The sequence below is a fragment of the Colletotrichum chrysophilum genome (genome assembly GCF_026319265.1).
Source record: "Colletotrichum chrysophilum strain AFK26 chromosome Unknown scaffold_130, whole genome shotgun sequence".
Classification (NCBI taxonomy): Eukaryota; Fungi; Ascomycota; class Sordariomycetes; order Glomerellales; family Glomerellaceae; genus Colletotrichum; species Colletotrichum chrysophilum.
In genome coordinates, this window is record NW_026517417.1 from 97,541 (window position 1) to 125,396 (window position 27,856).

Below are 27,856 nucleotides of genomic sequence, written 5' to 3' on the forward strand. Positions count from 1 at the left end.
CACTGCTAGTCTACCAAGGGTCCGCCAAGACCTTCTCAATGATCTGCCACGTCATTTCAAGCTGTCTACAGAACTTCACGTTCGTCCCTTGAAGTTCTCCGAGGTATAATTTGGTCCCAGATATCGTGTAAAGGCAGCATCTAGGTAGTGAGCGAAAGGATAGACTCCAGCTTCTACCGCATCTTTGTTGGAAACCCGAATTTGCACGTCGTACCGACTTTCCTCTCTAGCTATGAACGAGAAACATAATTCAGCTGACAGCAGCCCTCGGGAGGCTGGGGGCATCATTACCAATACCCCCGAGAGCTCCCAGACGACGGAGACTGTGATGGAATCGCCAACGTCCACAGACAAAAAATCAGAGGCGCACACGTTCAACGAGCAGACAAATTACGTGTCGAAGGTCAAGGTCATCACGGTAGGTTGCACCGCCTCAGAGGATTCGACTTTATCCCCCTGCTTGCTCTCGCGACAAATACTCACAAGAAAAGATTTTCCTGGCATGCGCCAGCGTGGACCTGGTAGCGCTCATGGACCAGACCACCCTGGCAGCTAGCTTGTCTATTGTTGGCAATTACCTTCATGCAGGACAACAGCTATCCTGGCTCGCTAATGGTTACTTCATGTAAGTTTTGTTCGGTTGACGATAACTCTCGCTGATTGATGCATCCGCATAGCACATCCACAGTCGGGCAGCTTTTGTACGGGCGTCTCTCGGACATATGGTCGCGTAAGGTGATCCTAATGGTCGGACTGGCCATTTTCGGCCTCGGTTCGCTGGCATCCTCTCTGGCGCAGACAGCTACCCAACTCATTATTTTCCGTTGTTTTACGGGTCTCGGCGGTGGCGGACTCATGACAGTTGCCCAGATGATCGTCAGCGATGTGGTCCCTTTACGCGAAAGAGGGAAATACCAGGGTATTCTGGCAAGTTCCTCCGGTCACGATTCCACTTCCACCCCAGACTCCCTTCCCCGCCACGGTATCAGATTTGATCAGATATCTTTTCTTCCGAACAGATGAACATCCACACCCCCCTCCCCTGCACAGGCGACCCTCCTACTAACACCTCGGTTCCCTCAGGGCGCCGTCACTGCACTAGCTAACGGAATAGGTCCCGTCATCGGCGGCACACTATCCTCCAAAGGCGGCGACTCATGGCGCTGGATCTTTCGCCTCAATCTGCCCCTGACGGCACTGTCTGCAGTATGCGCCCTGTTTTTCATGCCACTGAGGAAGGTCACTGGGGACTGGAAAGTGTAAGTAGTCTCCTGTCAGTGGCTGACGTGAAACGAAATCTGAGCGGAGCTCCGCTCGGTTGAAGCCCCTCGTGAAGTGGCACTCAAGCTGACCACCGGCGTCCCAATGTAGGAAGACGCGAGCCATCGATTTCGTAGGCATCTTGCTTGCATTGGCTGGCACCACCAGCTTGATGCTTGGTTTGACTTGGGGTGGTGGCGAGTATCCCTGGGCTTCTGCAGCTGTCCTTACTACTCTCCTCGTGGGGTTCTTCATCTGCGTCGTCTTTGTCTTGTGGCAGTGGAAGGGGCCGAGATACCCGCTCGTACCTCGTAAGATCCCATGTTCCCCCTGACCACGCCTATAGGACTAATCTTTATCCCTTCAAATTCCACAGTGGACATTTTTCGCGCTCGCATGACCATCGGTGCATGCATCACCATGGCCATTAACGGGTGGAACTTTGTCGTTCAGGTCTACTACATTCCCACCTTCTACCAGCTGGTCTACAACTATGGGGCGACTAGATCCGGTGTCATGCTGCTTCCTATCACCCTCGTGCAGACTGCGAGCAGTACCCTCTCCGGACTCATAGTCCACTGGGTGGGACGTTACCGCGAGTGCATCTTGTTCGGGTGGTTCTGCTGGTCGGCTGGTCTAGGCCTCATGTCCACCCTCGACGAGACTTCTGGTCTAGGAAAGCAGATCGGCTATTCCCTGCTTATTGGTGTGGGTGTGGGAAACACCCTTCAGCCGTAAGCATCAGTGCTTCGCCCGATCACTATGCTGTGTACTGACGCGGTCCTCGGCAGAGCTCTGGTTGCCATCCAGGCGGGCGTTCCAAGAAAGGACATGGCCGTTGTCACATCCTTCCGCAAGTATGTCATCCCTTGGCTATGAGATGAAGATGTACTGGTGATACTGATACCGGTGGGATAGCTTTGTGAGGAACTTGGGGGCTACGTTTGGGCTTGCCATCTGCGGCACAATTTTGTTTGTCACCTTCCCAGAGGCGTACACAGTCCGTTCGATGACACTATATACTGACAATTCCAAGGAATAACATCGTCAAGGGCTCGGTCAATGGTCTAGATCTGGGTATGGAACAACGCGATTCGCTTCTCAGTAACCCACAGCAGTACATATCGTCGCTTTCTGATGAAGATGCGCAACGTATCAGAGCCGTTCTCGCGCCCGCGTACCAGAAGTCTTTCAAGGTCATTTTCGAGCTTGGTTCTGGCTTAGCAGCAGCAGCATTCTTCGTAGCATGGTTCTTGATGCCACACATTGACTTGTCCCGCCCCGACGATCACAAGTTGAAAGAAGAGGGTCATCAGGCACAACTGAAAGAAAACGCTGACGCCGCAGAGAAGTCTCCGTGATCGGCGAGATTGAACAACGTTGAGCTACATTTTCAACAATGACCAGGATCGTCGGAAGGAGGGCTTCGGCGATAGGAGGCTGGTTAAGACTTTTGGAGTAGAGCGGAGTTGTGTTGAGTTTTTCGACTCAGCGGGCAAGTTTGTACCAAAGCTCATTAGTAGCGCTAGAATGGGCTTGGCTTGAAAATCTACAATATTGCCGAAGTACGTTGCGTCCACGTGTGTTAGTGGAGGGGCAGGCTGAAAGAATACGTCTGGTCTCTGGTACCTCAGCTGAACATGAAGCCATATCCCACCGGCTGCCACATCACTTACCAGTAAGATCGACGCTGATGCTGCGGCAACACCACGGCCTTGATTCGTGACAAAAATGCTCGGAAACTATCACTGTGCTAAACCTGCTGACACAAGACCCTTGTTAGTTTATGATTAGATTGATAAGCCTTTTAGCCGCGATGTGCTCCATCGGCCTAATGCACTCCGCGGACCACAAGCTTGAATTCGGTCCCCACGGTGTGTGGTGTGGTGGTTTAAACACACGCCTTGTGGTATCGCCGAACTGCCCTGTCCGACTATCCGCGTCGTTTACATAATGCGACCGAATCCGAAGGCATTCCCTGCGTAGAACATGCAATGCTACGCAGCCCCAGTCATTTGAACATCAGAGTGGGCCAACACCAGTACCTAGTCTGTAAGTATTCACCAGTACTGCAGATCCGTGGCAAGATCGTGTCATCAAGGTTGTCTTCAACAATCATCTCATGGAACTTCAACGACTAGCGTGCGCGATCAGTTTAATCACTCAGTCACATTGAATGTCCGACTCGGATTCGGAGGTAATTTCGAGCTCGGGATGCAGCTGCAAAGCCAAACCTTTATGGCCAATGTCGTCAATTCGGTAGTTGTATCAATAGCGCGATCAAAAAACCTGTAGATGACTCCATTTCCACGACATCATCGTGGAGATATAAGCAATTGGGCTCCGATTCCGGATGGAAAGATTCAACATCGTCTTTCCTCCAAGTCTTTGAGGCCCCCGTGGCGAAGGAAATTGTTCTCACGGAAACATCGCAACTCACGATTCATCGGTTCATTCATTTCCCAAAGATGATTCCTCGCACAGGCTCAATCCTACTGGCCGCCCTGTATGCTGGCTCTAGCTTTGCAGCAGCCGACTCTCAGCGGCCATTACTGAAGGACTTTGACGCCCTCGGCGCCTGGTTCGAAGAAGTAGCCGCCATCAATGCCACGGGACCTCAAGATGTCGAACAAGCCAAGAACACCACCATTGCCATCGTTGGCGCGGGCATCACTGGCCTAGCTACGGCTCTCATGCTTGATAGCGTTGGCGTACACAACTGGGAGATCCTCGAGGCTAGTCACCAAATCGGTGGACGTCTGCGGACTATCTATGTTGGAGGCACCCAAGAATGGGCGGAAATGGGCCCCATGCGTCTTCCCTACAAGATCAAGTACAAGAGCGACAATGAGACGCTTGAGTACTCCGACCATGCCATGACGTTTCAGTTGGCAGACTGGCTCAATGAGATGAACCAAGGCAGCCAATCCGACCTGAACATCAGTTTCATCCCCTGGATTCAGCACTCGCCTAATGAGTTGCTGGCACTTGGCACCGGGAGACATCCCGACGGAAGCATCCCCACGCGGGCCGAGATTGCCGCAAACTCCAGCCTTGGCAAGCCGGCACCGATGGATACGCAGGAGTACAAGGACATCAAGGCGAAGATGAGCAACATTCTCCTCGACGAAGCTACAGTCAGAGAGATCCAGAAGGACGTATGGAGAGTACATGGCCGCATTATGAAGAGTGGTCTCGACGATGTCAGCCAGCAGAGCATGATGCGCAACGTTTGGAACGCGAGCGCTGAGGTGGTGGATGCTATCCACGGCGCCACTGATTACGACGTCTTCTGGGACGAGATGCATCACAATTCGAACCTGGCGCAGGATGGTAGCAAGGGCACCTTGGGTGAGACGGAATGGCGGTGCGTCGACGGCGGCTTCAGCCGCTTCTCGGACGCAATCCTACCACATGTTCAGGATCGTCTCGTCCTGAACCGTCAGGTCCGGGCGATTGAGGCCGTCAAGGATGATCAGAACGCGGTCACAGGCACGAAGATCTCTTGGGTCGATGTTGATGCCAACAGAACCCAGACGAAGCCGACAGCTGAGCAGAGCAAGACCTACGATTACACCATGCTCGCGGTTCCTTTCACCATGACGCGGATGATGCGCCTGCCATCCTTCTCACCCACCCTCTCGCGAGCCATGGCTGAACGCGGTGTTCGCTTCAAGGACGCCTGCAAAGTTGGCCTGCTCTTCAGCGAACGCTTCTGGGAGAAGGGTGACCGCCCTATCTTTGGCGGTTACTCGACGCCCCCCGATGCAGCTGTTGGCGCTCTCTACTACCCAGTCTATGGCCACAACGAGTCGGGGCGTCCAGGCCTCATTCTGCACTACCGCGGAGGTGACTGGAGTAGCCGCTTCGCCAGCCTCAGCGAGGAGCAGCACGTGGGAATGGTCCTCGACGCCATTGCTTCACTCCATGGAGAGCACGTTCGGGACCTGTACACGGGCGCCTACGAGCGGTTGTGCTGGTTGGACGAGCCTTTCATCGCCACGGCCTGGACACGCCCGGATGTGGCTCAGCACGCGTTGTACATCCCGTCATACCACCAGACTGAGTCGAACGTCATTGTTCTCGGCGAGCACACCGCCCCCACGCACGCATGGATTAGCTCTTCACTTTACTCCGCCGTTCGTGGTGCTGTTCAACTCTTGCTAGAGATTGGTTTGGTCGACGAGGCCAAGCAGTTGAACCAACAGTGGATGGGACGATGGATCAACATGCAGTAGAACACGTGTGTGGGTCAAGATGGGAAGATTCAAGAAGTCGCGCATGAAAAGTTATGTTTTAGAGGAACATCACAAGGGCAAAATCAGCGATGAAGTTCTAGGGTAATCTAGAAAGCCACCGACACGCTTCTAATTCTGCAGATGTAATGAGATTATGATTCAACCCATGAAGTTTTGCAGCAAGTGACACGCTGGAATAATCAACGTGACAGGGTCACTCATTTTCAATTCCTAACTTTCATAGACCGTGCTTTTGCTAGAGATGCGCTGTCCGTATCATACTAGGTTGGTAATGGTGAAATAAATATTCAATTTATCTACACAAGAATTGGACCACCACTAAGAGTACCGCCAGCTTCCGGCACTTTCAAGATACCTTCATTCACCAGATCGATTGCCAGCCGGCTCAAAAGTCCATCACAGCCCTTCGCTGCCAATATTCCCACAGCCACCGGCAGCTTCTCATCGTGGTTGGTTAGGGCGCTGAAGCTAGAAACCTCGCCCACTGGATAGATCAAGTCTGGGCATCCCGAAAAAACAGACATTCGGGCGGCCGAGAAGCCAGTAAAGGGCGCTGGGAGGGCTATGTCGTATCGATTCCTCGGAGACTGCGTTCCTGTCTTCCCAGCATACAAAATGAGGCCGGATGAGCATTGCAGGCTGTCATTGACTGGAGGTAGGATCTGATCATTGAACCAGTCCATGAACATTGTCTTGTTCTGCATGGCCTCATCCCAAGAGTAGTTGGCAGCCCAGGCCCATCGTGCCAACGGGGAAGGGTTGACAAAAGGCCGACGTCCGTCGAATTGCTTCGCATAGTCTGCGTAGAACGGCTGGACCACCGCATCGTCCTGGCCCTTCCCAGTGAGCACTGGGTAGGTAATGTTGAAAGTCTCGGTGAAGTTAAGATCGGCGTTAGGGTTTGTTTCGCGTATGCCCCAACTCTGGGCCACATTCAGGGTGCTCACGTTACCACCCACGAACTTGGCCAGAGCGGTTGCGAAGTTGTTCAGAAGCACGCCTGCTTCGGTGCTGGAGTTCGGGTATGACACAGTCATGATCTTGGTCGGATACTTTGGCTGCAACGTTGCCAGAGAAGTGTAGTTGGAGCCATATGTTACAGCCTGGAGTTTGTCCCACAGCTTTGGGTCTCGAACAAGGAAGCCGACAGTATCCAGAGGCTCTGATAGCGGCATGATATGATCGGAGCTCACAGCACCGTGCGATGCTCTATTCCCAAAGACGCCATTCACTCCTGCAGGACTGCGGATGCTGCCACCCGTGTCGGTTCCGACAGCGGCATCAAGCCAGCTGTAGGAACCAACAGAAGCACCTGCGCCGGAGCTCGAAGAGGACGGGTCTTGATAACCATCTCCCCTGGGGTTGAAGGGAGAATGGTAGTCAACCCAGTCGACGGTAGCAACCTCGCTCGTCGCAAACTGGGACAGCTTCTGTGTGCCCACAATGATAGCGCCGGCGTCGATAAGCCTTGAGATGGCCGTTCCAGTGACGTTGTTGGCCGGGTATAAATGGTACCATGCACGGTTCCCGTTCGACTGTTTGACTCCGGCCAGCGAGAAAATGTCTTTCACGGCAATGCGGACACCAGCCAACGGCTTGGAGTCTGAAGGCTCGTAATACAAGCGCGAAGGTACGCCAATCGTGAACGTAGCTGAACCGGCAATCTTGGCTGGCAAGACTTGAAAAGTGCCATCGTCGTTGCCTAGTAAGGCCTCGGTGAACGCACCGGCGGTATCATCATACAGCCGGTACGCTTGATGTAGGTCTCCTGTGGCTTTGCGCAGAAAGTACGGTCCCTTCGGCACATTGACACTTGATGTGAAGCTGACCACTGTAGAGGGTGTCTCGCTAATATTATGGATAGCTTTAGCTGTCGAGGTCTCCGAGTTATTTGTTCCATCGAGGAGAAGCTGTGCAAACCCAGATTGAAACACGTCGTCGGCTTTGGTCCAAGCAGTGAAAACGTCGGAAAGATTATCGTGCGCCGTAGGCAAGACGGCGACCGGAACGAAATCCAAGACACCATCGATATCTGCGGGAACGTCTGATTGGAGGGAGATGTTTGCGGCGACGTGGGGGCTAATCAAGTATGGGATCCCATTCAGAAGAAGAGTTGAACCAGTTGAGATGATCTGGGACGCCGCAAATGGCAGTACAGCCACGGCGAAGATCTGCGCCGGATGCATCTTCATTGCGTGGTATGAAGGGCAGTCTCACTATGAGACTGTGCTCGTGAGCAAAATCAAAAACAAATTGAAGGTCTACAAGACAGCCGAGAGCACTCTCAACGTGGACCTAGGTGAGTGTTTATTGACTCGAGCTATCTGTATGATTAGTGGGTGATTGCCCGAGAACCATCTAACCAAACCTCCACTATCTTAGTACCTGAGAACATGAGTCCTTGCATCCTAATCCTACGGATTCCCAAAGGCCCCCCACGGATGGATTTTGACGACCAAGCATGCGTCAGTTTGCAGGGATTAGTTTAGAGCCGGCTTTTACTCAATTGTTGAAGAAACACACGCCCACCATGTGGAGTTCCGGAAAGAATATGCATCCATGGATGTGCATCTGCGGAGGGAGCTTTGCCGAATTCTGCGCTCAAGGCAATCTCAATCTTGAGTGTTGTCCGACCCTGCAGGGGTCCATTCCGCCAGCACCATCAGGGTGCATGTATCCATGTGACCTACTCGCAAACTAACGGGCAGGCATCCCCATGCAATGTTCGATCTCCGAGCACATTCTCGGCGGAACTCTACAAGCTTCTCAAATTCGCTCGCTGACGTTGCATTTGCAAGTGCGTAGAATGTTTATCAGATTATCAATTGCCTAGGCGCACAATGGGACCCGTAGCAGAAGCTACCTTGTTGGCTGCATGCAATGTAAGGTCGAGCGCTGCGGGAGTAGTCAAGCTCCGCGGTTCATAGCGAGAGCGCGGAAAAATAAAAAAGAGAGACAGACTTACCAAGCTTTCAGAGCAATTCATGGCGATTTCTTATCTGATTGTTAATATCCGGATGGATCCGCAAGATGTTTGAGCAGACGTGGTGGAGCTGATGCACAAGACTACCTACCTAGTCCCAGTACCTACCTTAAAGTAGGTTGAGAAAGCACATGGGCCATGTGAAGTGTGCACCAAATGAAACTTGCCATCTATCGCGCTCGTTTTGATGTTTCCTTAACTTGACTTGCGCTTTCTCTTCGAACATGACTCTACTGCAACAAAATTAGTGTCTCTGCATTAAATTTAGGAGCCCTTCATTCATTAACAATGGAGTTTGTAAGGACTTCGGAGCTACAAGATTCGAGCCCCTTGCGAAATACTTTATTGACACATACTACACCATCTTCTTTTTGACGTCCTCAAAAGCACTGTCTAGGCTCGTAATAAGAAGACCGCAGGTTTTACCATGGGCGTTGCTGATACAAGTTTTCGACATAAAGTTATTCGTATTGCATCAGAGGACCCTTTGCTATTTTCACTGCAGTCCGGTGGTAGTCCTGGCGCTAGGGTGCGTATTGGGGGGAATTTAATAATAATTAGATGATTTAGACTGGCTCAATGCCTGATTGATACATCATCCACCTATTAAGAGATGTATTGCTTGAAAAAGTCTAGGTTTCCCCACACATGAAGTGAAAGGTCGAAAAGTAAAACAACAGCAATAACAATGAGCGTTTTTTAGCTATGTTTTCAAGAAACTCTTTTAAAAGACTTCAATGTCTAAGATGAACACCTTGGAAATAGCGGTAAATACTTTTGATCTCCTTGATAGCACGCGTCTCATTGGGCACCCGACATACTGGCATAAGTCAGAAATGTCGTGGGATAGAGATGGTTGGGAGACCGGAGTTTGACCGTATGGTCGTTTTGGCATTTTGTTCTTTTCCTAGTATACTCCCCGTTATCACCCGCCCGAAGTCTGACTGTCTGAGGGTGGGTGATAAGATAGTTTTATGCATAAGCTTCCAATGAAAGTAGCAAGCTCAAGGTAGCGTTTCAAAACATACTAGTGGGCGTAAACGTATTGAGTTTGGAGTTAAACTACTCTTCAATGTCAATGTCATTGGTAGGAGATTGAGCCTATGAAGTGGTAAATGGCGAAGAGGAACCGCGGTAACAGCATATCAAGCATCAAGATATGCGTAGAGGCGGTATGGAAGACCAGAGGAAACACAAATAAGATATGTAAGTCTGAGAGTCACGACTTATCGCACCCCATGCTCCAAGTAGTTCCAGCTTTTTCTGTTTTATTTCCAGGCTCCAACGAGCGTTGACGAGAAGCTCACAAGATCCAGTCTGGATTGTTGTCTTACAGATTCGTCAGAGATAGACACAGGGAATGTCTGTCCTCCGTCTCATCCCCATGGACATGCCTAATGACATCTGAGGAATATCAATAGCTGAATGTGTTGTCATATCAATAAACAGTGAATATCATGTGTGGGAGACGAGGATGCAACTTGAGTAAGAGATATCACTGGTCTCAAAGGAAGCACGCCAGGGCTACACAACGCAAAGTTTTACTCTGACTCCCACGTCGGCACCAACCAATACAAGAGGTATGAGGTCTAGCGTCTCACATTATGTTTGAACGTTCGCAAGTTGGTCACATTGAATCACGCGCTCTCATGCGGAAGAATTCAGCCATCGAAATAGAATGGCTTCTGAAATCCCGGTACACTCGATCAGCTGGGTGCTTGCTGCTTCATGCCCAAAAGCTGATATGAGATATCATATAATCATGAGTGTACAAAGATAGTTGAAAATGCCACAACTTATCTCAGCTAGGTGAGCCACCATGACGATGCAAGTTGCCGTTGGCGTGTCTCGGCCATCGACTAGCTTCGATCGCGGCTCGACAGCCACAACTCCGGATACTGCAATTATATGTGACCTCAGATAGCTGAGGTCAACACAGCGATGGTCAAGGCGCATGCCGGAGTTGTAATATGTTTAGAGGCGGATATAGGAACAGGGAAAACAGGTAACTACCTGTAAAGGCCGCCGTTACAGACAATAGTTCAAATCGGCCATATTGCCCTTGGACGCACGATTGGGTGATGCAAGCCTCAGGATAGTATTTCTCCGGCATGTGAAGAAAAGAAAAGCTCTCACCGTAGTTGGTGGCTAGATACTTTGGTAGCGATTGAAGGAAGCTTAATTCAAGAACTCAAAAGTGCTTTGTAATACTGTGAAGCCATTTCAACACGGGCCGTGCCCGTTCAGAATTACCGGAGTTAGTGCTCTTCTGTAGCGGAATATTGAAGCCACAAAATTTATTAACAGAGAACTAGACAGGCAAGTGATGCAAACGTAGTCCTCTTAATCATGAGGCCATCTGACAATATTGCAACACCGAGTAATTTTGGGGATGGTCAATAGACTCCGTGTGATGCTTCCCAATTGACGGCGGTGTCATATTCAAGTCGCAGCGCGTACTCCAGATATGTAACAATACCGAAGTCTGAGACGAGGAAGAACGAGCCCCACTTGTGGCCGCGGCCCGGGCAACTCGAAACGGTCGAAGAGCCAAATTTTAAGCAGCGGCGTCTATGAGAGCTCGTCGAACTGGGACCAAACATTAAGGCACTATCTGAACTGTTTAGTAACATGCCTCTAGCCTGCCCGAAACTCATCGACACAGCCTGAAGTCTTGTGAATTCTGCTTCTCCTGATTCTGGTCATCTCCCCTCCGGCATCCAGACGCGCACTCAACCCCTTTATCATTCATCAAGAACCGTCAACTGAGAGCGATGTCGGAGGCCTCGAACGTTCCGCCTCCTTTGTGAAGTTTTTCATGTCTCACCGCTTCACGATAATCGCGGTTGGGCAGCCCCTCATCTCGCGTAGCACAACATGACAGGAACATATGACTATTGTCGTGATTTGGCGCGCTCCCAACGGCAAAGCAAATTCCGCGTATGCTTTCCAGGGTTCAGTCAATTTCAAAAGTTTTCAGTCACGAGCTCACGGGGCGAAACTCAAAAGTAGCTTAGCTCTCCATGCCCGATCCCAGGGCTGTTTACCCCACCAAACCTCGTGGGTGGCAAACGACCCTGTGCAGCTCTGTGAAACTACGAGCGGTCAGGTTCGTGAGTTCAGAAAGTGCAAATCCCTGCGTGCCTCCCTCAAGTGCTACTTGAAGTTCGAACAGCTAACCTGCCAGCTTGTGCATGGATCACTTGAAACAAGAAGAGCTTCTGCTGAGTGCATTGCATATGTTGGACGGAAACATTTTTCCTTCTGGTGTGACAAAGTGGGTCATCCAAAGTCTGCGTGAACCCCTTTGAACAATACAACGCTGAGACTCGAGCTTGAACCAAATCTTGATCACGGCCAAGCGACATGATTTTTGTGGCTGTGAGGCAAAATTTGATCTGATGACCAAGGAATGAGAAGATGGCAGCCAAGCAGAGGAGGACTCCCGTTGACGAGAAAAGGGGTGTTTGTGAAAGCTATGGCCAACAACAACGTGTGGGTGCTGCACGTGGTTCTGGCCAAGCCGATCCAGGAGTCATGAATCAAGTACTCGGATACCGGGAAGGGGGTTGACGATCCAAAAACTCCGCCATAGAGTCCAGACTTTGAAAAGCCACACAAGGCCGTGCAAAAGGTGTTCCAAAAATTGAAATGGGTGGTTCTGAAAGCCGGTGAGTTGGTGACACTGAGCATGGAGTTTGCGGGAAGACCCTTGATGTGCCCCTGACGATGCTTGATATTTATGGTAACAGAATGCTCTGGCCGCGCTCTGGTTGGCTATGTTCGGATGACAGTCTTGCAGGACAAATCGGGTCCTTCCGCGCGGGGGGTTCACTTCGAGCCACACCAGTCTTATGCACCATGCCGGGATCGGGCCTAAGGGAGAGTCCAACGGCTCTAGCTGCGGCTCTTGGGCGCATCGACACTATTGTGTCATCTCAACTGATCTGTTGTCCATCACCACTTCACACGTCGCCAGCTCATCAGCCGACAACGCGTCAAAGAGAATTGGGAAAGCCAATGACGCCATTACACCAGTTTCAAGTGTGCACACAGCCAAGAACAGTGGCCGCACAGGGACGCACAGGGAGAACCCCTGACGAATGACGAAAGGCAGCTCCGATGTTATTAGGTAACAGAGTGCCGGAGCCCGGCTTCTGCCCTAATGAACCCGCGCCAAATATGGTGTGCTAGTACCAGCCAGGAAATTCGATCTGCTGTCATGTCCAGTTGTTTCGGCCCAAGTGGAGATATATGGATACGAGATGGCACTTCCGGTGAGAACCCTTTTTTCCAGAATTTCGCAGATGCCGGTGGCTCCGCGGGCTTCAACTTTGCCGCGTCACGAACCACCGGACCGGTTCGCTCATAAGAAAGAAGACGCTCCCCAGATTTTGCTCCCCCCCACGATCCACTCTGGCCTCCCACAGCAAACCTTTTGTGGCATTATTTAATATTTTGCTCTGCAACCTCTTTGTCAACGGCTCCATCCCGCTCCGCCGCCAACCAGAAGAGTCGTGCTGACCCTCGATGCAATGGTCGAAAACTCACCCGCCTCTCAAGATGACGACCCCGGCCCCGAGCCCGGCGGCGGCATCTCTCCCGGGTTTGCATCCGGCAGCGCTTCCGGAAGCACAACTCCCGAGAATGCCGCAGTCACGCCTAACCCCGATCCGGCCGAACAATCGACTAGCAACGCCGAGGCCGCAGCTGCAGCCGCCCTGAAGAAGGAAAAAGGCCGTGTACGCTTCAATAGCAGAGCGGCCGTGACCCAGCCCCCAACTTCACCACCACCCAACGCAACTCTGCCTGTTCCCACTCCGGCAAACCCGCCGAGACCGTCCATCTTGCGAGGCAGTTCCGGAAGCTCTATTCCCACTGTTGCAACACTTGCCCAGGACAACCCGCGTCCCTCGGTTGATAGCGAGCGCCAGGAGGCCAAGTCTGCCGCTGCCGCTGCTCAGGAACGTGCACGCCAGGTTGCCGCAAACATCCAGCTCGGATCTCCTACCCGAGAGTTCCGAGTATCCGTTGAATCCGCCGGTACGACTACTGCAAGCGAGTATGAACCGCCCAGCAGAGAGGGAGCCTACATTCCCCTTCAAGACCTCAACTCTGACCAACCCTTGACCGGAAAGGCCAAAGAAGAGGAAGAGAAGCATGAACACCAGGCACAACTCAACTCGGAAGCTTACCGAATCGTCCGGGCCCACACTTGGCGTACTGCCGACAAGACTGAGAGCGAGGCCGGCCCGTCGAATGCTCAAGATGCTGAAAAGACTGAGCAAACCGACCACCTCCTCCCTGAAGTCAATGACGGCAACTATGACGGTGTTTACGTCGTCCCTCCGCCGAAGCAGTATCGCGGCAGCGTCTTGTCTCAGCTTCTCAAGCTGTACAAGCCTGCAGAGGGTCCTGTGCAGCCGCCCAACAACCGCAACTCTGTCGCCTCTTTCTCTAATTTCGGAGGACCTCTATCAACCGGCACTCCTGGCTCCGAGTCCGGCACTACTACTCCCACCGGCACCGCAACTCCTAGCCGTAAGAAATGGTACCAGGCCAACAGGTCCCAGGAGACCCTCGTCAACTTGATTGAGGCTTCTGCACGCCTCGCCAACCCCAACCAGCAGGGCGAGGGCCCAGGATCGCCAAAAGATGGCAAGGCCGCGAAGAAGCAGCGTCCCAAACACAAGCGCACTACCAGCAACTCTCGCATCAGCGCATACCTTGCGAGAGAAGAGGAGGAAGCCAAGATCACAGTTCACATTGCAGAGACCCTCGCCCGTCAGGAGTACATCATCACTCTCTGCCGCGCGTTGATGCTCTTTGGTGCTCCTACTCATCGTCTGGAAGAGTATCTCTCTACCACCGCCAAGGTCCTTGAGATTGATGGCCAATTCTTGTATCTGTAAGTCTCATTTCACTACACGAAACATTGAACGAGCATACGCTAACACCGTCAAGTCCTGGCTGCATGGTCATCAGCTTCGACGACAGATCTGTACACACGACTGAAGTTCGAATGGTTCGCGCAGCACAGGGAATCGACCTTGGCAAACTTCGCGACACCCACCATGTCTACAAGGAAGTTATCCACGACGTTGTCTCAGTGAACGAGGGAATCGAACGCCTGGATGCACTCATCAAGTCCAAGGACAAGTTCCACGTCTGGATCAGAGTCCTCGTCTTCGGCCTCACCAGTGTCACTGCTGCACCTTTCTCCTTCGGCGCCCGCCTTATTGATCTACCGCTCGCATTCTGTTTCGGCTGCCTCGTCGGATTCCTCCAGCTCATAGTAGCTGCCCAATCCAAGCTCTACAGCAATGTTCTTGAGGTCACGGCAACCGTCCTGGTAAGTTTCTTGGCCCGAGCCTTCGGCAGCATTAGAGGTGGAAACCTCTTCTGCTTCTCGGCAATAGCCCAAGGAGGCATCGTCATGCTTCTACCAGGATACATGGTTTGTAAGTCATCTCTCTCCGAACTCTGTCATTCCACCTTCCCCCTCGCCTCTTGTTGGTTGTATCCCCCTTGATTGGGGCTCTACTAGCCTACGGGCACCCATTAGGACATCTCGCGTGCCGCCGGTCGATCGGTGCCAGGCTTCCAAGCAACCTGGTGCCAGACTCGAGCGTGCCATCTCCAGCAAAAGCCAGCGCGGCTGCTATCGTAGCGTCGCGCCGCCGCAGGAAACTGAGGACAGCCGCTGATGGACCAGTGTGTTCCGCCCTCGAGCTCCAATCCCGCGCCATCGTCCCCGGATCGATCCGAATCGTCTACGCCGTCATATACAGTCTCTTCCTCGGTTTCGGTATCACCATCGGCACTGCGATATACGGTCTCATAGACGAAAACGCCGTTTCGACGACCACCTGCGAGAACCAGATCCCCACCTACCTGACATTCATCTTCGTCCCCCTGTTCGTTGTCTGCATTGCCATCCTTTACCAAGCCAAATGGCGACAAATGCCCGTCATGTTGGTCGTCGCTTTTGCAGGTAAGCATTCAACACTTGAATTGTTTTACTGTAACACCTCGGATCTAACGTTGGGCCCAAGGTTACATGGTAAACTACTTCTCCGGTCTCAGATTCAGCGCAGCTCCCCAGGTCGCCAACACCCTTGGCGCTCTTACCGTCGGAGTCCTCGCCAACCTCTACTCACGTGTCCGCCATGGAGTCGCCGCCGCAACTCTCATCCCTGCCATCTTCACCCAGGTGCCAGGAGGTCTCGCATCCACCGGCGGTCTTCTGAGCGGTCTAACTACAGCCAACAAAATCACAAACTCGACGCACTCGGTCAACGGCACGAGCTCCGTCACGTACGACAGTACCGAGATGAACTCGGTTGTCTTCAACGTCGCCGCATCCATGATCCAGATCGCCATCGGCATCGCCGTTGGCCTGTTCCTCAGCTCTCTTATTATCTACCCGCTCGGCAAGCGTCGCAGTGGTCTGTTTAGCTTCTAATCGTAGGTAGCGTGCACTTGCCCAGCATTTGCCATCTTTCCTATTTTACGTAGGGCTTTTATCCTGTTCATTTCCATGCAAAGTCATGTCCATCATATCCATCCAGATAGGATCTTCCCATGTAATTCAGCACTCGGTAGGGATGGTCGACGCAGGCCTAGCCGGTCAGTCTCCCACGCCGCATCAATCGTCCATAGTCATGCCATGGCAAGCAAGCCGGCAGGCGATCAAGAGCAACAGCCAATCATACATTGTAGTAGTATCTTTGTACGTACCTAGGTTCCAAAACATTGAGGAATTTAAGGAAGCGAGGGAGTTTGGGGCTAGGGAGAGGAGAAAAAAAGAGGAAGAAATCACTGTCGTTACTGGGTCGGAATAGTATCATTTACTGAAACATGATCAAGCTCCATCATTGTGACCAATCGGATTGAGACTCTTTTATCAAACGGGCATAAGCCGATGGTAGGTTGTCCAAAAAGGGCAGCATTGACAAACCGGCGATCTCGCAATTAACTTATTCGCCGGGTCCTCAGGACTTGAGCGTGCATATGACCGAATGCCGTACTGGCGTTCGTGATCTCGGCAGTAACGTAGGCGAGGTGCTCCGCATCCTTAATGTCGGATAGCTCCGTCCATTACTGTTTCGGGATGTATGCTAACACACCATGACTACCAACCTATCTATTTGGGCTGTTCGGTTCCAAATCGCCCGAGATCGCTGCCTCAATACTCGAGCACACTATCAGAAGACTATGACTCAAGACAACGAACTCTTACAATGCATTGCGTTTGTGCCTGTACCGTATGTTACAGAAAATTGCCTGTCTTCTCGGTGATTTAGCTGAACCCCTGCTATTTCGGCGATCGGTATAACCCCGAGTCTCATTTTGGGCATCTCTTATATCTAGCCAATGGTCACAACATCTACATGGGATTCTCGATTTCTTCACGCCTTGGTTCACCCACAAGTAACTCGCCATGTATGCAGCAACCTTTATGCATGTTCTTGCACTCGCTGCCGCCGTTACCGCAGCCCAGATCAGCATCGCATCCGTTACGGTCAATGATCTTGTGACCCCGTTGGGTGTCGATAATGCAGCGCCTACCTTCGGTTGGATCATCGGGAGTGTGGCGGCTCGTGGAGCGTCTTTCACGGCTGCACAAGTTCAAGTCTTGCCAGCTACCGGAACATCTCCCCTTTGGGACTCCGGCACTGTGGCAACAAACGTAACCCGTCTGGTTTACTCTGGAAAGAGTCTGCCCTCGCGAACCAACTTCAACTTTCAAGTCCGACTGCTGGATAACTCCGGAGGTTGGACAAAATGGTCCACAAGTACCTTTGCAACCGGTTTAGTCGCTGATGAAGACTGGGAGTCTGCGCAGTGGATAGGGGCCGCGAATCCATCTGTGGACCAGCCAATTCTACGCACCGACTTTGACGTCTCCCGGGAGATTGCCAGCGCAAAGCTATTCATCACTGCGATTGGCGGCTATGAGGCGTACCTCAACGGCCAGAGAGTCGGCGACCTGTATCTCGCATCTTCTTGGACACAGTACGCCAAGCGGTCCTCCTATGACACACACGATGTTACCAAGCAGATCATCGAGGGCTAGAATGCGATTGGCATCGCAGTAGGCCAAGTCTGGTCTACCCTTGGCTCTTGGGGCGCGGAGGCGAATCGTGGCGCTTGGGACGGGAAAATGCGTACCAAGGCCCAGCTCTATATCACCTTCAAGGACAATACGACGGAAACAATTGTAACGGACAGCCCTTGGAGAGGAAAGCTTGGCGGCTCGACCCGCACTGGCGCCATTCCCAACAACGAGCTCTTTGATTCACGCATCGAGTCGCAAGCCTGGAAGAAGGCTGGCTTTAATGCTTCGACCTGGCCAAATGCTATCGTTCAAACGCTGCCAAGTACCGAGATTCAGTCCTCTCCTGTAGAGCCCGTGCGAATCAAGGAAAGTATCAAGGCCGTATCCATCACCAACCCGGAATCTGGGGTATGGGTATACGACTTTGGTCGAAACATCGCATGAGTCGGGGCTTTGACTGTCAACGAGGCCTACAACGCCTCAATCCGGATGCACTATGGGGAAAAGCTCAGATCGACGGGACGAATTCAGGATACGGGCGGTAACTGGCAACACAGCACGTACATTCATGACGGAACGGGCTCCGTCACTTGGATCCCCCGACACTCGTACTACGGCTTCCGATACATCGAATTGACAGGCGTCGCGGGAACACCCAACGCCGGCACCGTTGTAGCTCAGCGCCTACACAGCGATGTGAGAGGCATTGGGTGGTTCACTGCCTCTGACGACACATTGACATGGATCCATGACACCACCTGGCAGTCCATGCTTAACAATATCGTTGGTGTTCCCACCGACGGCGCGTATCTTGAAAAGCAGCCATGGCTATCTGACGCGGCGGTCATGTCCGAAACAATACTCAGTTCTCTCAACGTCAAATCACTGTACACTAAGTGGGCGCAAGACATCGCGGACTCGGCACTTGCTGATGGCAACCTTCCACCTTGGGCTCCATCACCGTTGGAAATGGACCCCTTCCCGAGTCCCACCTGGGGTAACGCTTTTTCCGAGGTTGTGTGGCAATTGTACCAGCACTCCGGCGACGTCAATTTGCTCTCACGTTTCTACGAATCGATGAAGTCATACTTATCCTACGAACTAAACCATCGCAACAGCAGTGGCCTGATCGGGCTAGAGTCTTGGGGCGACTGGGTGACACCTTCCATCAATGACAAGGGTATTGTGGGAACAGCGCATCTGTAATGCAGCATTACGAGAGTCATTCAGATGGCTACCATACTGGGCTACAGTGCCGATGTAGAGTCTTACACGTCGCATGCAGCAGCTGTCAACTCATCATTCCATGACGCGTATTACCAGCCTGCGACAGAGACTATCGCAGTTCTTCTACGGGGGGATTTGCTCAGACCAATAACTTGCTTCCGGTTGCCTTCAAGATGACAAGCCCCACAAGGCGTCAGGCTGTCATTGACAAGGTGGCTGCAGATGTGGTTTCGAGGGACAACCATTTGGGAACCGGTGTGGCCGGCACCAAGTGGCTGTTACCGTTGCTGACAGAATATGGATACATCGATCTGGCCTACAGTGTTGCAACACAGACTACATACCCTAGCTGGGGCTATTGGAAGAGTCTTGGAGCAACCAGCTTGTGGGAAGAATGGGCTGGTAGTTCGCGATCCCAGAACCACCCGTTCCTTGGCACTGTGGTTGACTGGTTCTACCAGCATCTTGCAGGTATCAAGATAACGACGGCAGGGTATAAGAGCATTGAGATTGCGCCATTTGTCCCTGCCGACTTGGCAAGTGCCCAAGGATCTATCCAAACACCTCTTGGGAAAGTGATCAGTTCATGGACAAACAGCACCGCCCAGTTCGCTCTTACCCTGTCGATACCCGCTGGATCATATGCCCTGGTCACCCTACCAGTGCCTGATGGGAAATTGGTATATGAAAATGACAAGAATGCGGTTGATTCTGAGGGAGTTGAGTTCGCTGAGAGTAGTAGCGGAAAGTCGTCATACAACGTGGCATCTGGAACGTACAATTTTGTTGTAAAATAGCCGGGCTTTCAATTGGACTCGTTATAAATCATGACCAAGAAGGTGCATGGACCTGCAACCTAAGTGAAAAGGGTTGACATGAGTTTTGAGGACCTTTCTGTATGGCAGTGCATCTCCGGAATGTTGCTGATTGTGGCGCGGGACAGCCAAAAGTCAAAGTACAGATGTGTTCTAGTGACTCACAGCCTCGGTATTCATTTAAAGCTAAAATCCATCCGACTGCCCTTTGGCAAACTTCGTTTTCCTCACGCCCCAAATATCATTTCTCTCTAGAGCTCTCTCACACGGCCTCTGAATTATTGTCCCAATGTCAGAAAGCATGATTCAACATCGCGACAGTATGGCCGAGTCCAACCCAGCAAGACTTGGAGCCAATCTCGATTTACAAGACGTAACGACGTGTACAAAAAGACCAGCTGGACATATGCTGACGATACTCGACTTGCCGGTAGAAATAATCTTCAATATTGTTGATGAAATTTTCAATTTATACCCCGAAGATTTATGGCGTGGTTACGGCAAGCCCTGGACGCATTGGGTTGCTGAACTGGACTATCTGGGTGTAAGGGACTGGCCCCATTTTGACGTCTGGAGGGATGTCATCCGTCTGATGTACACCTGCAAGACTCTCTACAATGCTATCTGGCCAGTCCTTTACCAGAAAGACGCTATATATAACGAATCCTTCGCCCTGATTCTGTCGGCAATGAAGGGTAATTCAGCTGGCGTTGCGAAGTCTCTTATGAAAGGAGGGGATGTATTCGCCGCATACCGAGAGTTTGATGACGAGGAATACTTTGCCCATGATGATCCATGGATGTGTTGCGGGACTACCGAGCGGACTACTGTATGGCATCACGAGGTGTCCGCTGTTCACTGGGCGGCATTCAATAGAGATTTACAATCTCTTCGCTACATAGATGACAACGCTTTCATCGACTTCGGACAATCCACCGTCGATTCCTTCACGGCGGACAACAGGCTCATTTGCCAATCGCTCGATGCCGTCTTAAATCAGTTCGAACCAACCATCAATCAGCTCCAGGTACCAAGCTCTTAAGCATGGGATAGGTCTCGCATGATCAACTACTTAAAGTCGATCCTAAAGAAGGGTCCCAATGTTTTTTACTTCGCACTCATCAATGTCTCCGCCAAGAAGTTCCAGGAGAACTGGGTTTCGACTTCTTCTAAAGACACTATTGAGATGCTGGTAGAAGCCCTACGCCTGGAGCACTGGATTTCAAATAATTTCAGAGGCACTTTTGACGTGCTGGTAGATCCAGACGTCTCCCTGATAACCCACCTCGGTACCAAGCTCCACGCGCTTCATCAAGCCTGTGGTGGAAGAGATGTCGATACTTCTAGGTTTATCCTAAATGAGACCACGACGAGTGTTGACATACGCGATGCATTCGACAACACACCAATGCATCATGTCGCGATGTGCAAGAGGTCAGAGGAAGACACAGATGATCCTCTGACGACAGACCCTCGATCCATCATACAACTACTGCTAGAACATGGCGCGGATATCAATGCGGGTAACACTGCGGGTCACACACCACTTCAATAATGCTTCACTCCCCCAGGCTACCCTAACGTTGATGTCGCAGTGGTTCTGCTCTATGAAGGTGCAAGAACACCAGCAAGTCTCGACGACTTGATTGAAGGAGTCGACATTAAATATGAGGATGAGCAAAAGCTCGCTGATGCCTGGCCCATGTCGATTGGATCGCCCAGCAGTAGCACGTCGTTGGAAACTTTAGATACGGACAGACACGAGAAAAGTACAAACTGGCTTTACAAGCTCACATGTTGCACCAAATATCTCGACGGGGTCGATTACTCAAAATTCGAGGCAAACAAGCCAAAGACTTGGTCTCAGTGGTACGCCTGGCTGGCTGACTCACCCTCGGAGTATGGGGACCCATTTGTTCCAAAGTGAGGGATGCGGCCAGTAGACCATCCAGCGGACGGAACCAGCTGAAGGGCAGGTGTTGCAAATAATGGTCCACATAGATACTATCCATGTCATAGGAAGAATGTTATGACTTGTTCTTGCCGGAGCCACAAACCCACTTACTCCCTTTATTTGCATGATGATTGATAATATGACTCACCACAGTCTGACAGAACGTGTTGGTCAGCTCGAACGACAAACGAAGAACATATTTATGTTGGCCATAATGCCCATTCTCTTGTTAAATATCGTACGCTGTGGCTGTAGACTACATTCGAATGCCCAATATCAATTAGTCTTGTCGTTTAATCAACAAAGAATAACCCCCGACGCCATACCGAATCGCATTGTTGCTGAAGTTTGCAAGCCTGAAACGGTGTCCTTCGTTCGCTACCCATAGCATTTTGTAAGAGACGGGCAAGCATGGAAACTCGACATGGACAGTGATCTCCCGACAGAAGTAAATGTATGAGATTGATACGCAAGTTCTGTGCATGCAAGAAAAGTAAAATATCTCGTCGTCGGCGTCTCTGATTGCATGTCTATGGCCCAGTGATGTAATCTAGCCCCAGAGCGTCCCGACGGCCGGTACTATTTGGGTCGAGGTAGGGCGCCTCGCCGATTCCAACCGCTCTGTTACCGAACCTCTCTCCCTGGTCATCGTAGTCAAAGGTCGCGGTGTGGAAAGTACTGCGGTTGTCCCAAATCGCTGCATTTTTTGTTAGCCTGATTCGTATGTGTTGTGGAGCAAGCTCACCAATGTCGTTGTTATTTTGCCACTTCAGACGAACTTGAAGATCGTGATTCTTTTGCAGAATATCAAGAAACCAATCGAGGAGGTGCTTGCTCTCCTCAGCGGTGACACTGTTGATGTGCTTTACATGGCCTCCAACAGGGAAGATGCTCTTCCAGCCAGAGACTGGGTTGGTTCTGACGATAGGGTGCACCGCCTTGAGGATACTGCCGATGTTCTTGGGATTTCCGCGAGGCTTGTCGTAGAGAGTGAAGCCGCCACGCTCTGCTGCCGCGGCGAAGCCGGGCTGCTCGAAGGTCACAGTCAGACTCTCCAGGAATTTCTGGTACGGAGCGCTAAGGCGATCGTAGATCTCATATCCAGAAGCCCACAAAGTGTCTAAACTCGCAGGTCAGTGATTACTGATAACGAAGCGGAGTGGGCGGATCATTTACCTCCACCAGTCTTGGGCAATTGAACCAGACGAAGGGATGAGTAGTCTGCCGGCACAGGCTCAAAGGCGATGTCGCTGTGCCACTGAGCGGTTGACTGTTTCTTGGGACTGAGTTCCTCGCCCTCCAGAGGCTTGCGGTAGATCTTCTTGTGCTGCACTGAGCTGATAGTGCTGATCTCCGGGTCAGACCCACCAAGCTCCCGCTCCGAATTGAGGACCGGGTGGATGTGGAGTCCGGACTCCTTCGGGCGGCCGGTGAGCTCGCCGAGCCGGAGAATTAGCTGCTTTTGCAGATCATTGGTCAAGTTGTCTTGAGCTCGGAAAAAGACCACTCCGCGTTGGGAAACTTTGCACTCATCAGTTTTCCATAGTGTCAGGACATGCTGTTATGGCTTACTGGTAATAGCGAGGTCTCTGATAAGTTCATCAGCATTCGGAGCGTTCAGCCACTCCACAAGGTTGGCCTTCGGGAACTCGCGACCAATGACAGGGGTCACATCAAACGACTCGTAGCTGTCGAGCGACGAGGAAAGCTTCAAGGGCCCCGGATACGCCGGCGCCTTTGTGCTGGTGTGAATAGGGAGTTCTGATTCAATTGCTGTAGGAGCCATGGTTGTCTGATGCGTTGATTTAATAGCACTGATCTTGGATGTTCAACAGAAATTCTTGTGTGAATTGCTCGCCACCTGAGAGAATGGACTTATTTTATAACTCGAGCGGCTCTTGATACCGGCTCGCGTCTTGCGCTGGCTGACTGCACATGTCGCGACATCGTCGGCTACGGGATGGTGTCGTAATGAAGCGACATCCGGTAGGATTGGATGTCCTGGGGAACCCCGCAATCTTCAGACGGAAAGCTGATTGAGCTCGGCGGGATGGTGAAAGCGGGTGAGCCTATTTCGTGATTGACCAGCCCCTTGACACTATTGCGTGGATCTAGGGTGGATGATGTGATCAGCCGGCCTCGTTGGTTTGGCCAATCATGCTTCGGATATTTGATCTACCCATGCACGCATACCTAACAGACATCATCATTGAAATGGTAAATCTATTGAACTTGGTGTTCTTATCGACCAAAATGATATATGAATTTTTGTTCGTGACACTAGTCGCGACTGCTAAAGAAAGAGGTCCATCAGCATGTCTACACCCAACGACTTGGCAGCACTCACTTGTACCGAGAGAGACGAATTTTTGGTGCTTTTCAGCTGGCTTCCAATCACAAGGTCTGGATCAAGCCTAACTGATAAGAAGACGTGGTGGTGGCTTGCGTCAGAATGATAGTTTATTGCGAGAAGCTGCAAAGCAAGGGTGGCAGAACCACCAACATGCTCACCCCGTGAGCATTACCAAACGGCATGCGATAATGGATTTCACAAATTTCCCAGCAAAAGTACAGCGGTATTCTATGTCCAATGAATTAAGAGGCTACTCGACACACCAAAAAAATGACACCGGAGCCGGGTGGATGCCGGCCTCTCTCCGAGCGGCAAAGCTAGCTGCAGGGTCCGGAAGAAAACCTCGTAACGCGTATCTTGCATATTCATAATATTGGAATTAAGAGATACGGAATTCAAGCCGTGGATTACGAGAGAAACTTGGATAGCTTCAGAGAGGAAGGCTTGTGTTGGGTGCAAACGCTGCTTGGCCGTGTCTGCAATATTTCTCACGTTCATCTCATCTCGGGGTTAAAGTGTACAATGCACGCTGGCTTCGAACGCGCAATGAAAGTTCTTTACGTAGACCATTCAGTAAAGATAACCCTTTTTGCGTAAATAGACAACTTTCGTATGGAAACATCTTGCACCAATATTCAACCCCCCGAGTGATCGAAAGGTGCGTCAGCTGCGACGGCATATCCGTCATCCAAGGTCCGTCGGCAACTTTCGATCAAAACTTTGCTCAATTGCGAAACATGAAGATAAGAGATGGGGAATTGAGACACTGCTGACCCAGCTCGACTCCTTTTTCTTTACCGAGTACAGCCAGGCTCAGCTCCATTCAGCTCCGACATCCCACGCGGGCGTGATATTGTGGATCCAACTCGCCATCGCAGCGTGGAAACACAACCTTGTAAGAAGGGTCCCTGTCTGCCGTGGTGACCTGGCGAGATCCGGCGAACCGTACTACTTCCTTCAATTCTCTTTAAGTAGTAGGGGAATTCTTCTCCGAGGAGATATCTCATCAGATGGTCATCGTTCAGCCTCAACTTCAACGACATTCGAAGCCCGTGCCATAACCTCTTTGCGATCATGGCAACGGTTCTGGCGAAAGACCCTCTGCAAAAGGGAGAGGGGGCGGAATCTACCGCATCTCTAGAGGGGATCCCTCCCCTAGGTGCACCCAAAGAGGAAAAGAGATTCTTCTTCCAACGAGACAAATACTACGATCCGTTTGCCATTGCCACCCAGGTATGTTGGATGCCGATAAATGCATTTCTAGAGATGTTGAAACGGTTCTGATAAGCCAAAGCCAAGCGTATTCGATGACCCCGATACAGCAGAAAAATACCACCCTCGACCAGACTGGTGAGTATTTCCATCTTGGGTTGTCCTTGCAAGCGCGCGCAGGTCTGACGTAAAACTCAGGGAGAATGTCCACAGATTTGATCCATTGGCTAGATGGACTTGGGCGGAGGAATATGCCCTGATCCGGAAGGTCGACTTTCGAATCATGGCAAGTAACACCAAATCACTCAATCATCTCACGTGCTAATACACAGTCACAGGTTTGGGCCTGCATCATGTTCATGGCACTCGAGCTAGATCGTGCCAACATCAGCCAAGGTTCGAACTTATCACGCGAGGAGTATCAGCGCTGATAGAGATGTGCTAACATACTTGAAACCATTCAGCAAATACCGACAACATGCTGGGCGATCTCAAAATGACCACCAATGGTATAGATACTCCGACATTGATGTAATATTTTAGTGAGGGAGCTGACCTGCTGTGCAGACTTCAACCTAGGAAACACCGTCTTCAAGCTAGCCTTCCTTTGCGCTGAGTTGCCATCACAACTCGTCTCAAAGTGGGTTGGGCCTGACCGGTGGATTCCTGCACAGATGGTGCTGTGGAGTATTGTGGCGAGCTGCCAGTTCTGGCTCTCTGGAAGAGACTCTTTTCTCGCCTGCCGTGCGCTTCTTGGTTTGCTACAGGGTGGTTTCATCCCAGATGTAATTTCTACCTACTATTTTGACGTCCGATACCGGAACATTTGCTAACATATTTGTAGGTTATCCTGTACCTCTCATATTTCTACAAGCACCACGAGCTATCTCTCCGGCTTGGCTTCTTCTGGACTGCTATGAGCATTGCAGATATTCTGTCAGCCCTACTCGCTTATGGGCTACTACACATGCGGGGTCTGCAAGGACACGCGGGATGGAGATGGCTCTTTTTGATCGAAGGACTCCTGACTCTGGTCATTGGAATCTTTGGTTTCCTTTTGATGCCGGCGGGACCTTGCCAAACTGCCAGTTGGTTTCGTGGCCAGAAGGGTTGGTTTACAGAAAGGTAGACTTGTACACGGACATGTGATTACTGAGTCATTGCTGACTGCGATACAGGGAGGAAGCCATCCTCGTGAACAGAGTTCTTCGTGAAGACCCGAGCAAAAGCAGCATGCATAATCGAGAACCCATCACTCCGCGGTTATTGTGGGATAGTCTGCAGGATTACGACCTCTGGCCGCTCTATATCCTCGGTCTCACTTTCCAGATTCCGTCCACGCCGCCTCAACAGTATCTCACCTTGACATTGCGCAACCTAGGTTTCGATACGTTCCAAGCGAACTTGCTTTCTATCCCGAACACCGTGGGCCACAGTAGGTACTGTCCTAATGACTCTTGACCAGCGCTAACAGTTTTGTTAGTGATTACTATGCTTGCGATTACCTACCTAGCTGAGGTCTTCAAAGAGCTCACTTTCATCGCCATGTCTGGTCAATTTTGGACTCTCCCCTTCTTGATCTACCTCAACGTCGTGGACACCACTGAAGTCAACAGATGGGTGCTGTACACAGTCATCTCTCTGTTACTTATCTACCCCAACGGTAAGCTGCATGTTGAACTTGCATTTTGAATTCCCGCTAATCATTCTGTCACAGCTCACCCAATTCAAGTAAGTGACTTCTTACAAGAGCTGAGCCTCAAACGGCCCCTATTATTCAAAGATCTCCATCATCATCGCTTAGAGGCCTACTGACACACTTTGAAGGTTGGATGGAATAGCCGAAACTCCAACACTGTCCGGTCTCGAACCGTGTCTGCTGCGTGCTACAACATGTTCGTTCAGACCAGCGGCATCATCTCTTCGAATATCTATCGTTCCGGTGAGGGTCTCGCAGTCTCTTCATTTTCAATGAGCTCTAACTTCGTTCAAGATGACGCGCCTTTGTACAAGAGAGGAAACAGGGCTCTTCTCGGAATTGTCTGCATGAACTTGGTTCTCTATCCTTTGGTGAAGGCATACTATGTCTACCGTAATAAGCGACGCGACAAGATATGGGACGGCATGTCGGAAGAGCAGAGAGTCGCATACTTGGCAACCACCAAGGATGAAGGAAACAAGCGACTAGACTTCCGATTCAGTCACTAGGGGCGCAAAAGTTCTCAGGGGTAGCCGGAAGGCTAAGTAGATGGAGAGCATCACTATCACTTTGGTCTCTCCTCAAATAGCGACCGTGGGCAATGAAGGCAATACGTGGTGCGTGTTGTCCTGCATGATACGTGCTTCTCGGCCCATTCTGAGACGTGCTCTTTCGCACCAGGAACAGACAGATCGAAAAGATGTTTTGTAAATACATGTATGAAGCATTCCGCAATCCCTTCATGCAACTTAGCCGGGTGTGGAAATCCAGGCTAGTGAATAGCTCCGCCTAAGTAGAGGCTTCCGATCCCGTCGGCAATACATGCCAGTTTTTGGTGCCTACACGCTCGGTTCCTCTTATAATCGGTCGAGTATGAGCTTTTGACCATGATAGGCATGGGCCTACTACGATACGATGTACACGCTACAACACAGCCTCATGAAACACATTCTCCATGCGCGGAATGTCGTGGGCTTCTTCCAATGTTAACTCACATCTTCCGAGACTCCGTCCAAGTAATTCCCCTCTGCAC

At 51.2% G+C, this 27,856-nt stretch overlaps 8 protein-coding genes across 8 annotated transcripts; 6 read left to right on the forward strand and 2 right to left on the reverse strand.

Moving 5' to 3' along the window:
* Nucleotides 1–1,680: 1,680 nt before the first annotated feature.
* COL26b_011129 (uncharacterized protein) lies at nt 1,681–2,621 on the forward strand (the record flags this gene model as incomplete). Its single annotated transcript, XM_053183803.1, has 3 exons — nt 1,681–1,994; nt 2,052–2,117; nt 2,297–2,621. 3 exons carry the CDS (start codon nt 1,681–1,683, stop codon nt 2,619–2,621), a joined length of 705 nt encoding a protein of 234 aa, XP_053032272.1.
* A 1,107-nt stretch (nt 2,622–3,728) lies between these two features.
* On the forward strand, nt 3,729–5,498 carry COL26b_011130 (uncharacterized protein; the record flags this gene model as incomplete). Its single annotated transcript, XM_053183804.1, has 1 exon — nt 3,729–5,498. One exon carries the CDS (start codon nt 3,729–3,731, stop codon nt 5,496–5,498), a length of 1,770 nt encoding a protein of 589 aa, XP_053032273.1.
* A 317-nt stretch (nt 5,499–5,815) lies between these two features.
* COL26b_011131 (uncharacterized protein) lies at nt 5,816–7,711 on the reverse strand (the record flags this gene model as incomplete). Its single annotated transcript, XM_053183805.1, has 1 exon — nt 5,816–7,711. The coding sequence occupies one exon, from the start codon at nt 7,709–7,711 to the stop codon at nt 5,816–5,818; it is 1,896 nt and encodes a 631-aa protein (XP_053032274.1).
* Nucleotides 7,712–13,037: 5,326 nt separating this feature from the next.
* On the forward strand, nt 13,038–15,967 carry COL26b_011132 (uncharacterized protein; the record flags this gene model as incomplete). Its single annotated transcript, XM_053183806.1, has 4 exons — nt 13,038–14,410; nt 14,467–14,963; nt 15,050–15,496; nt 15,558–15,967. 4 exons carry the CDS (start codon nt 13,038–13,040, stop codon nt 15,965–15,967), a joined length of 2,727 nt encoding a protein of 908 aa, XP_053032275.1.
* Nucleotides 15,968–16,945: 978 nt separating this feature from the next.
* COL26b_011133 (uncharacterized protein) lies at nt 16,946–17,581 on the forward strand (the record flags this gene model as incomplete). The annotated part of the gene is made up of 1 exon (XM_053183807.1): nt 16,946–17,581. One exon carries the CDS (start codon nt 16,946–16,948, stop codon nt 17,579–17,581), a length of 636 nt encoding a protein of 211 aa, XP_053032276.1.
* An 87-nt stretch (nt 17,582–17,668) lies between these two features.
* COL26b_011134 (uncharacterized protein) lies at nt 17,669–18,769 on the forward strand (the record flags this gene model as incomplete). Its single annotated transcript, XM_053183808.1, has 2 exons — nt 17,669–17,971; nt 18,032–18,769. The coding sequence occupies 2 exons, from the start codon at nt 17,669–17,671 to the stop codon at nt 18,767–18,769; spliced, it is 1,041 nt and encodes a 346-aa protein (XP_053032277.1).
* A 3,320-nt stretch (nt 18,770–22,089) lies between these two features.
* COL26b_011135 (uncharacterized protein) lies at nt 22,090–23,345 on the reverse strand (the record flags this gene model as incomplete). The annotated part of the gene is made up of 4 exons (XM_053183809.1): nt 22,090–22,256; nt 22,305–22,679; nt 22,736–23,080; nt 23,132–23,345. The coding sequence occupies 4 exons, from the start codon at nt 23,343–23,345 to the stop codon at nt 22,090–22,092; spliced, it is 1,101 nt and encodes a 366-aa protein (XP_053032278.1).
* A 3,324-nt stretch (nt 23,346–26,669) lies between these two features.
* COL26b_011136 (uncharacterized protein) lies at nt 26,670–27,332 on the forward strand (the record flags this gene model as incomplete). Its single annotated transcript, XM_053183810.1, has 4 exons — nt 26,670–26,787; nt 26,842–26,855; nt 27,030–27,066; nt 27,118–27,332. 4 exons carry the CDS (start codon nt 26,670–26,672, stop codon nt 27,330–27,332), a joined length of 384 nt encoding a protein of 127 aa, XP_053032279.1.
* Nucleotides 27,333–27,856: the final 524 nt, after the last annotated feature.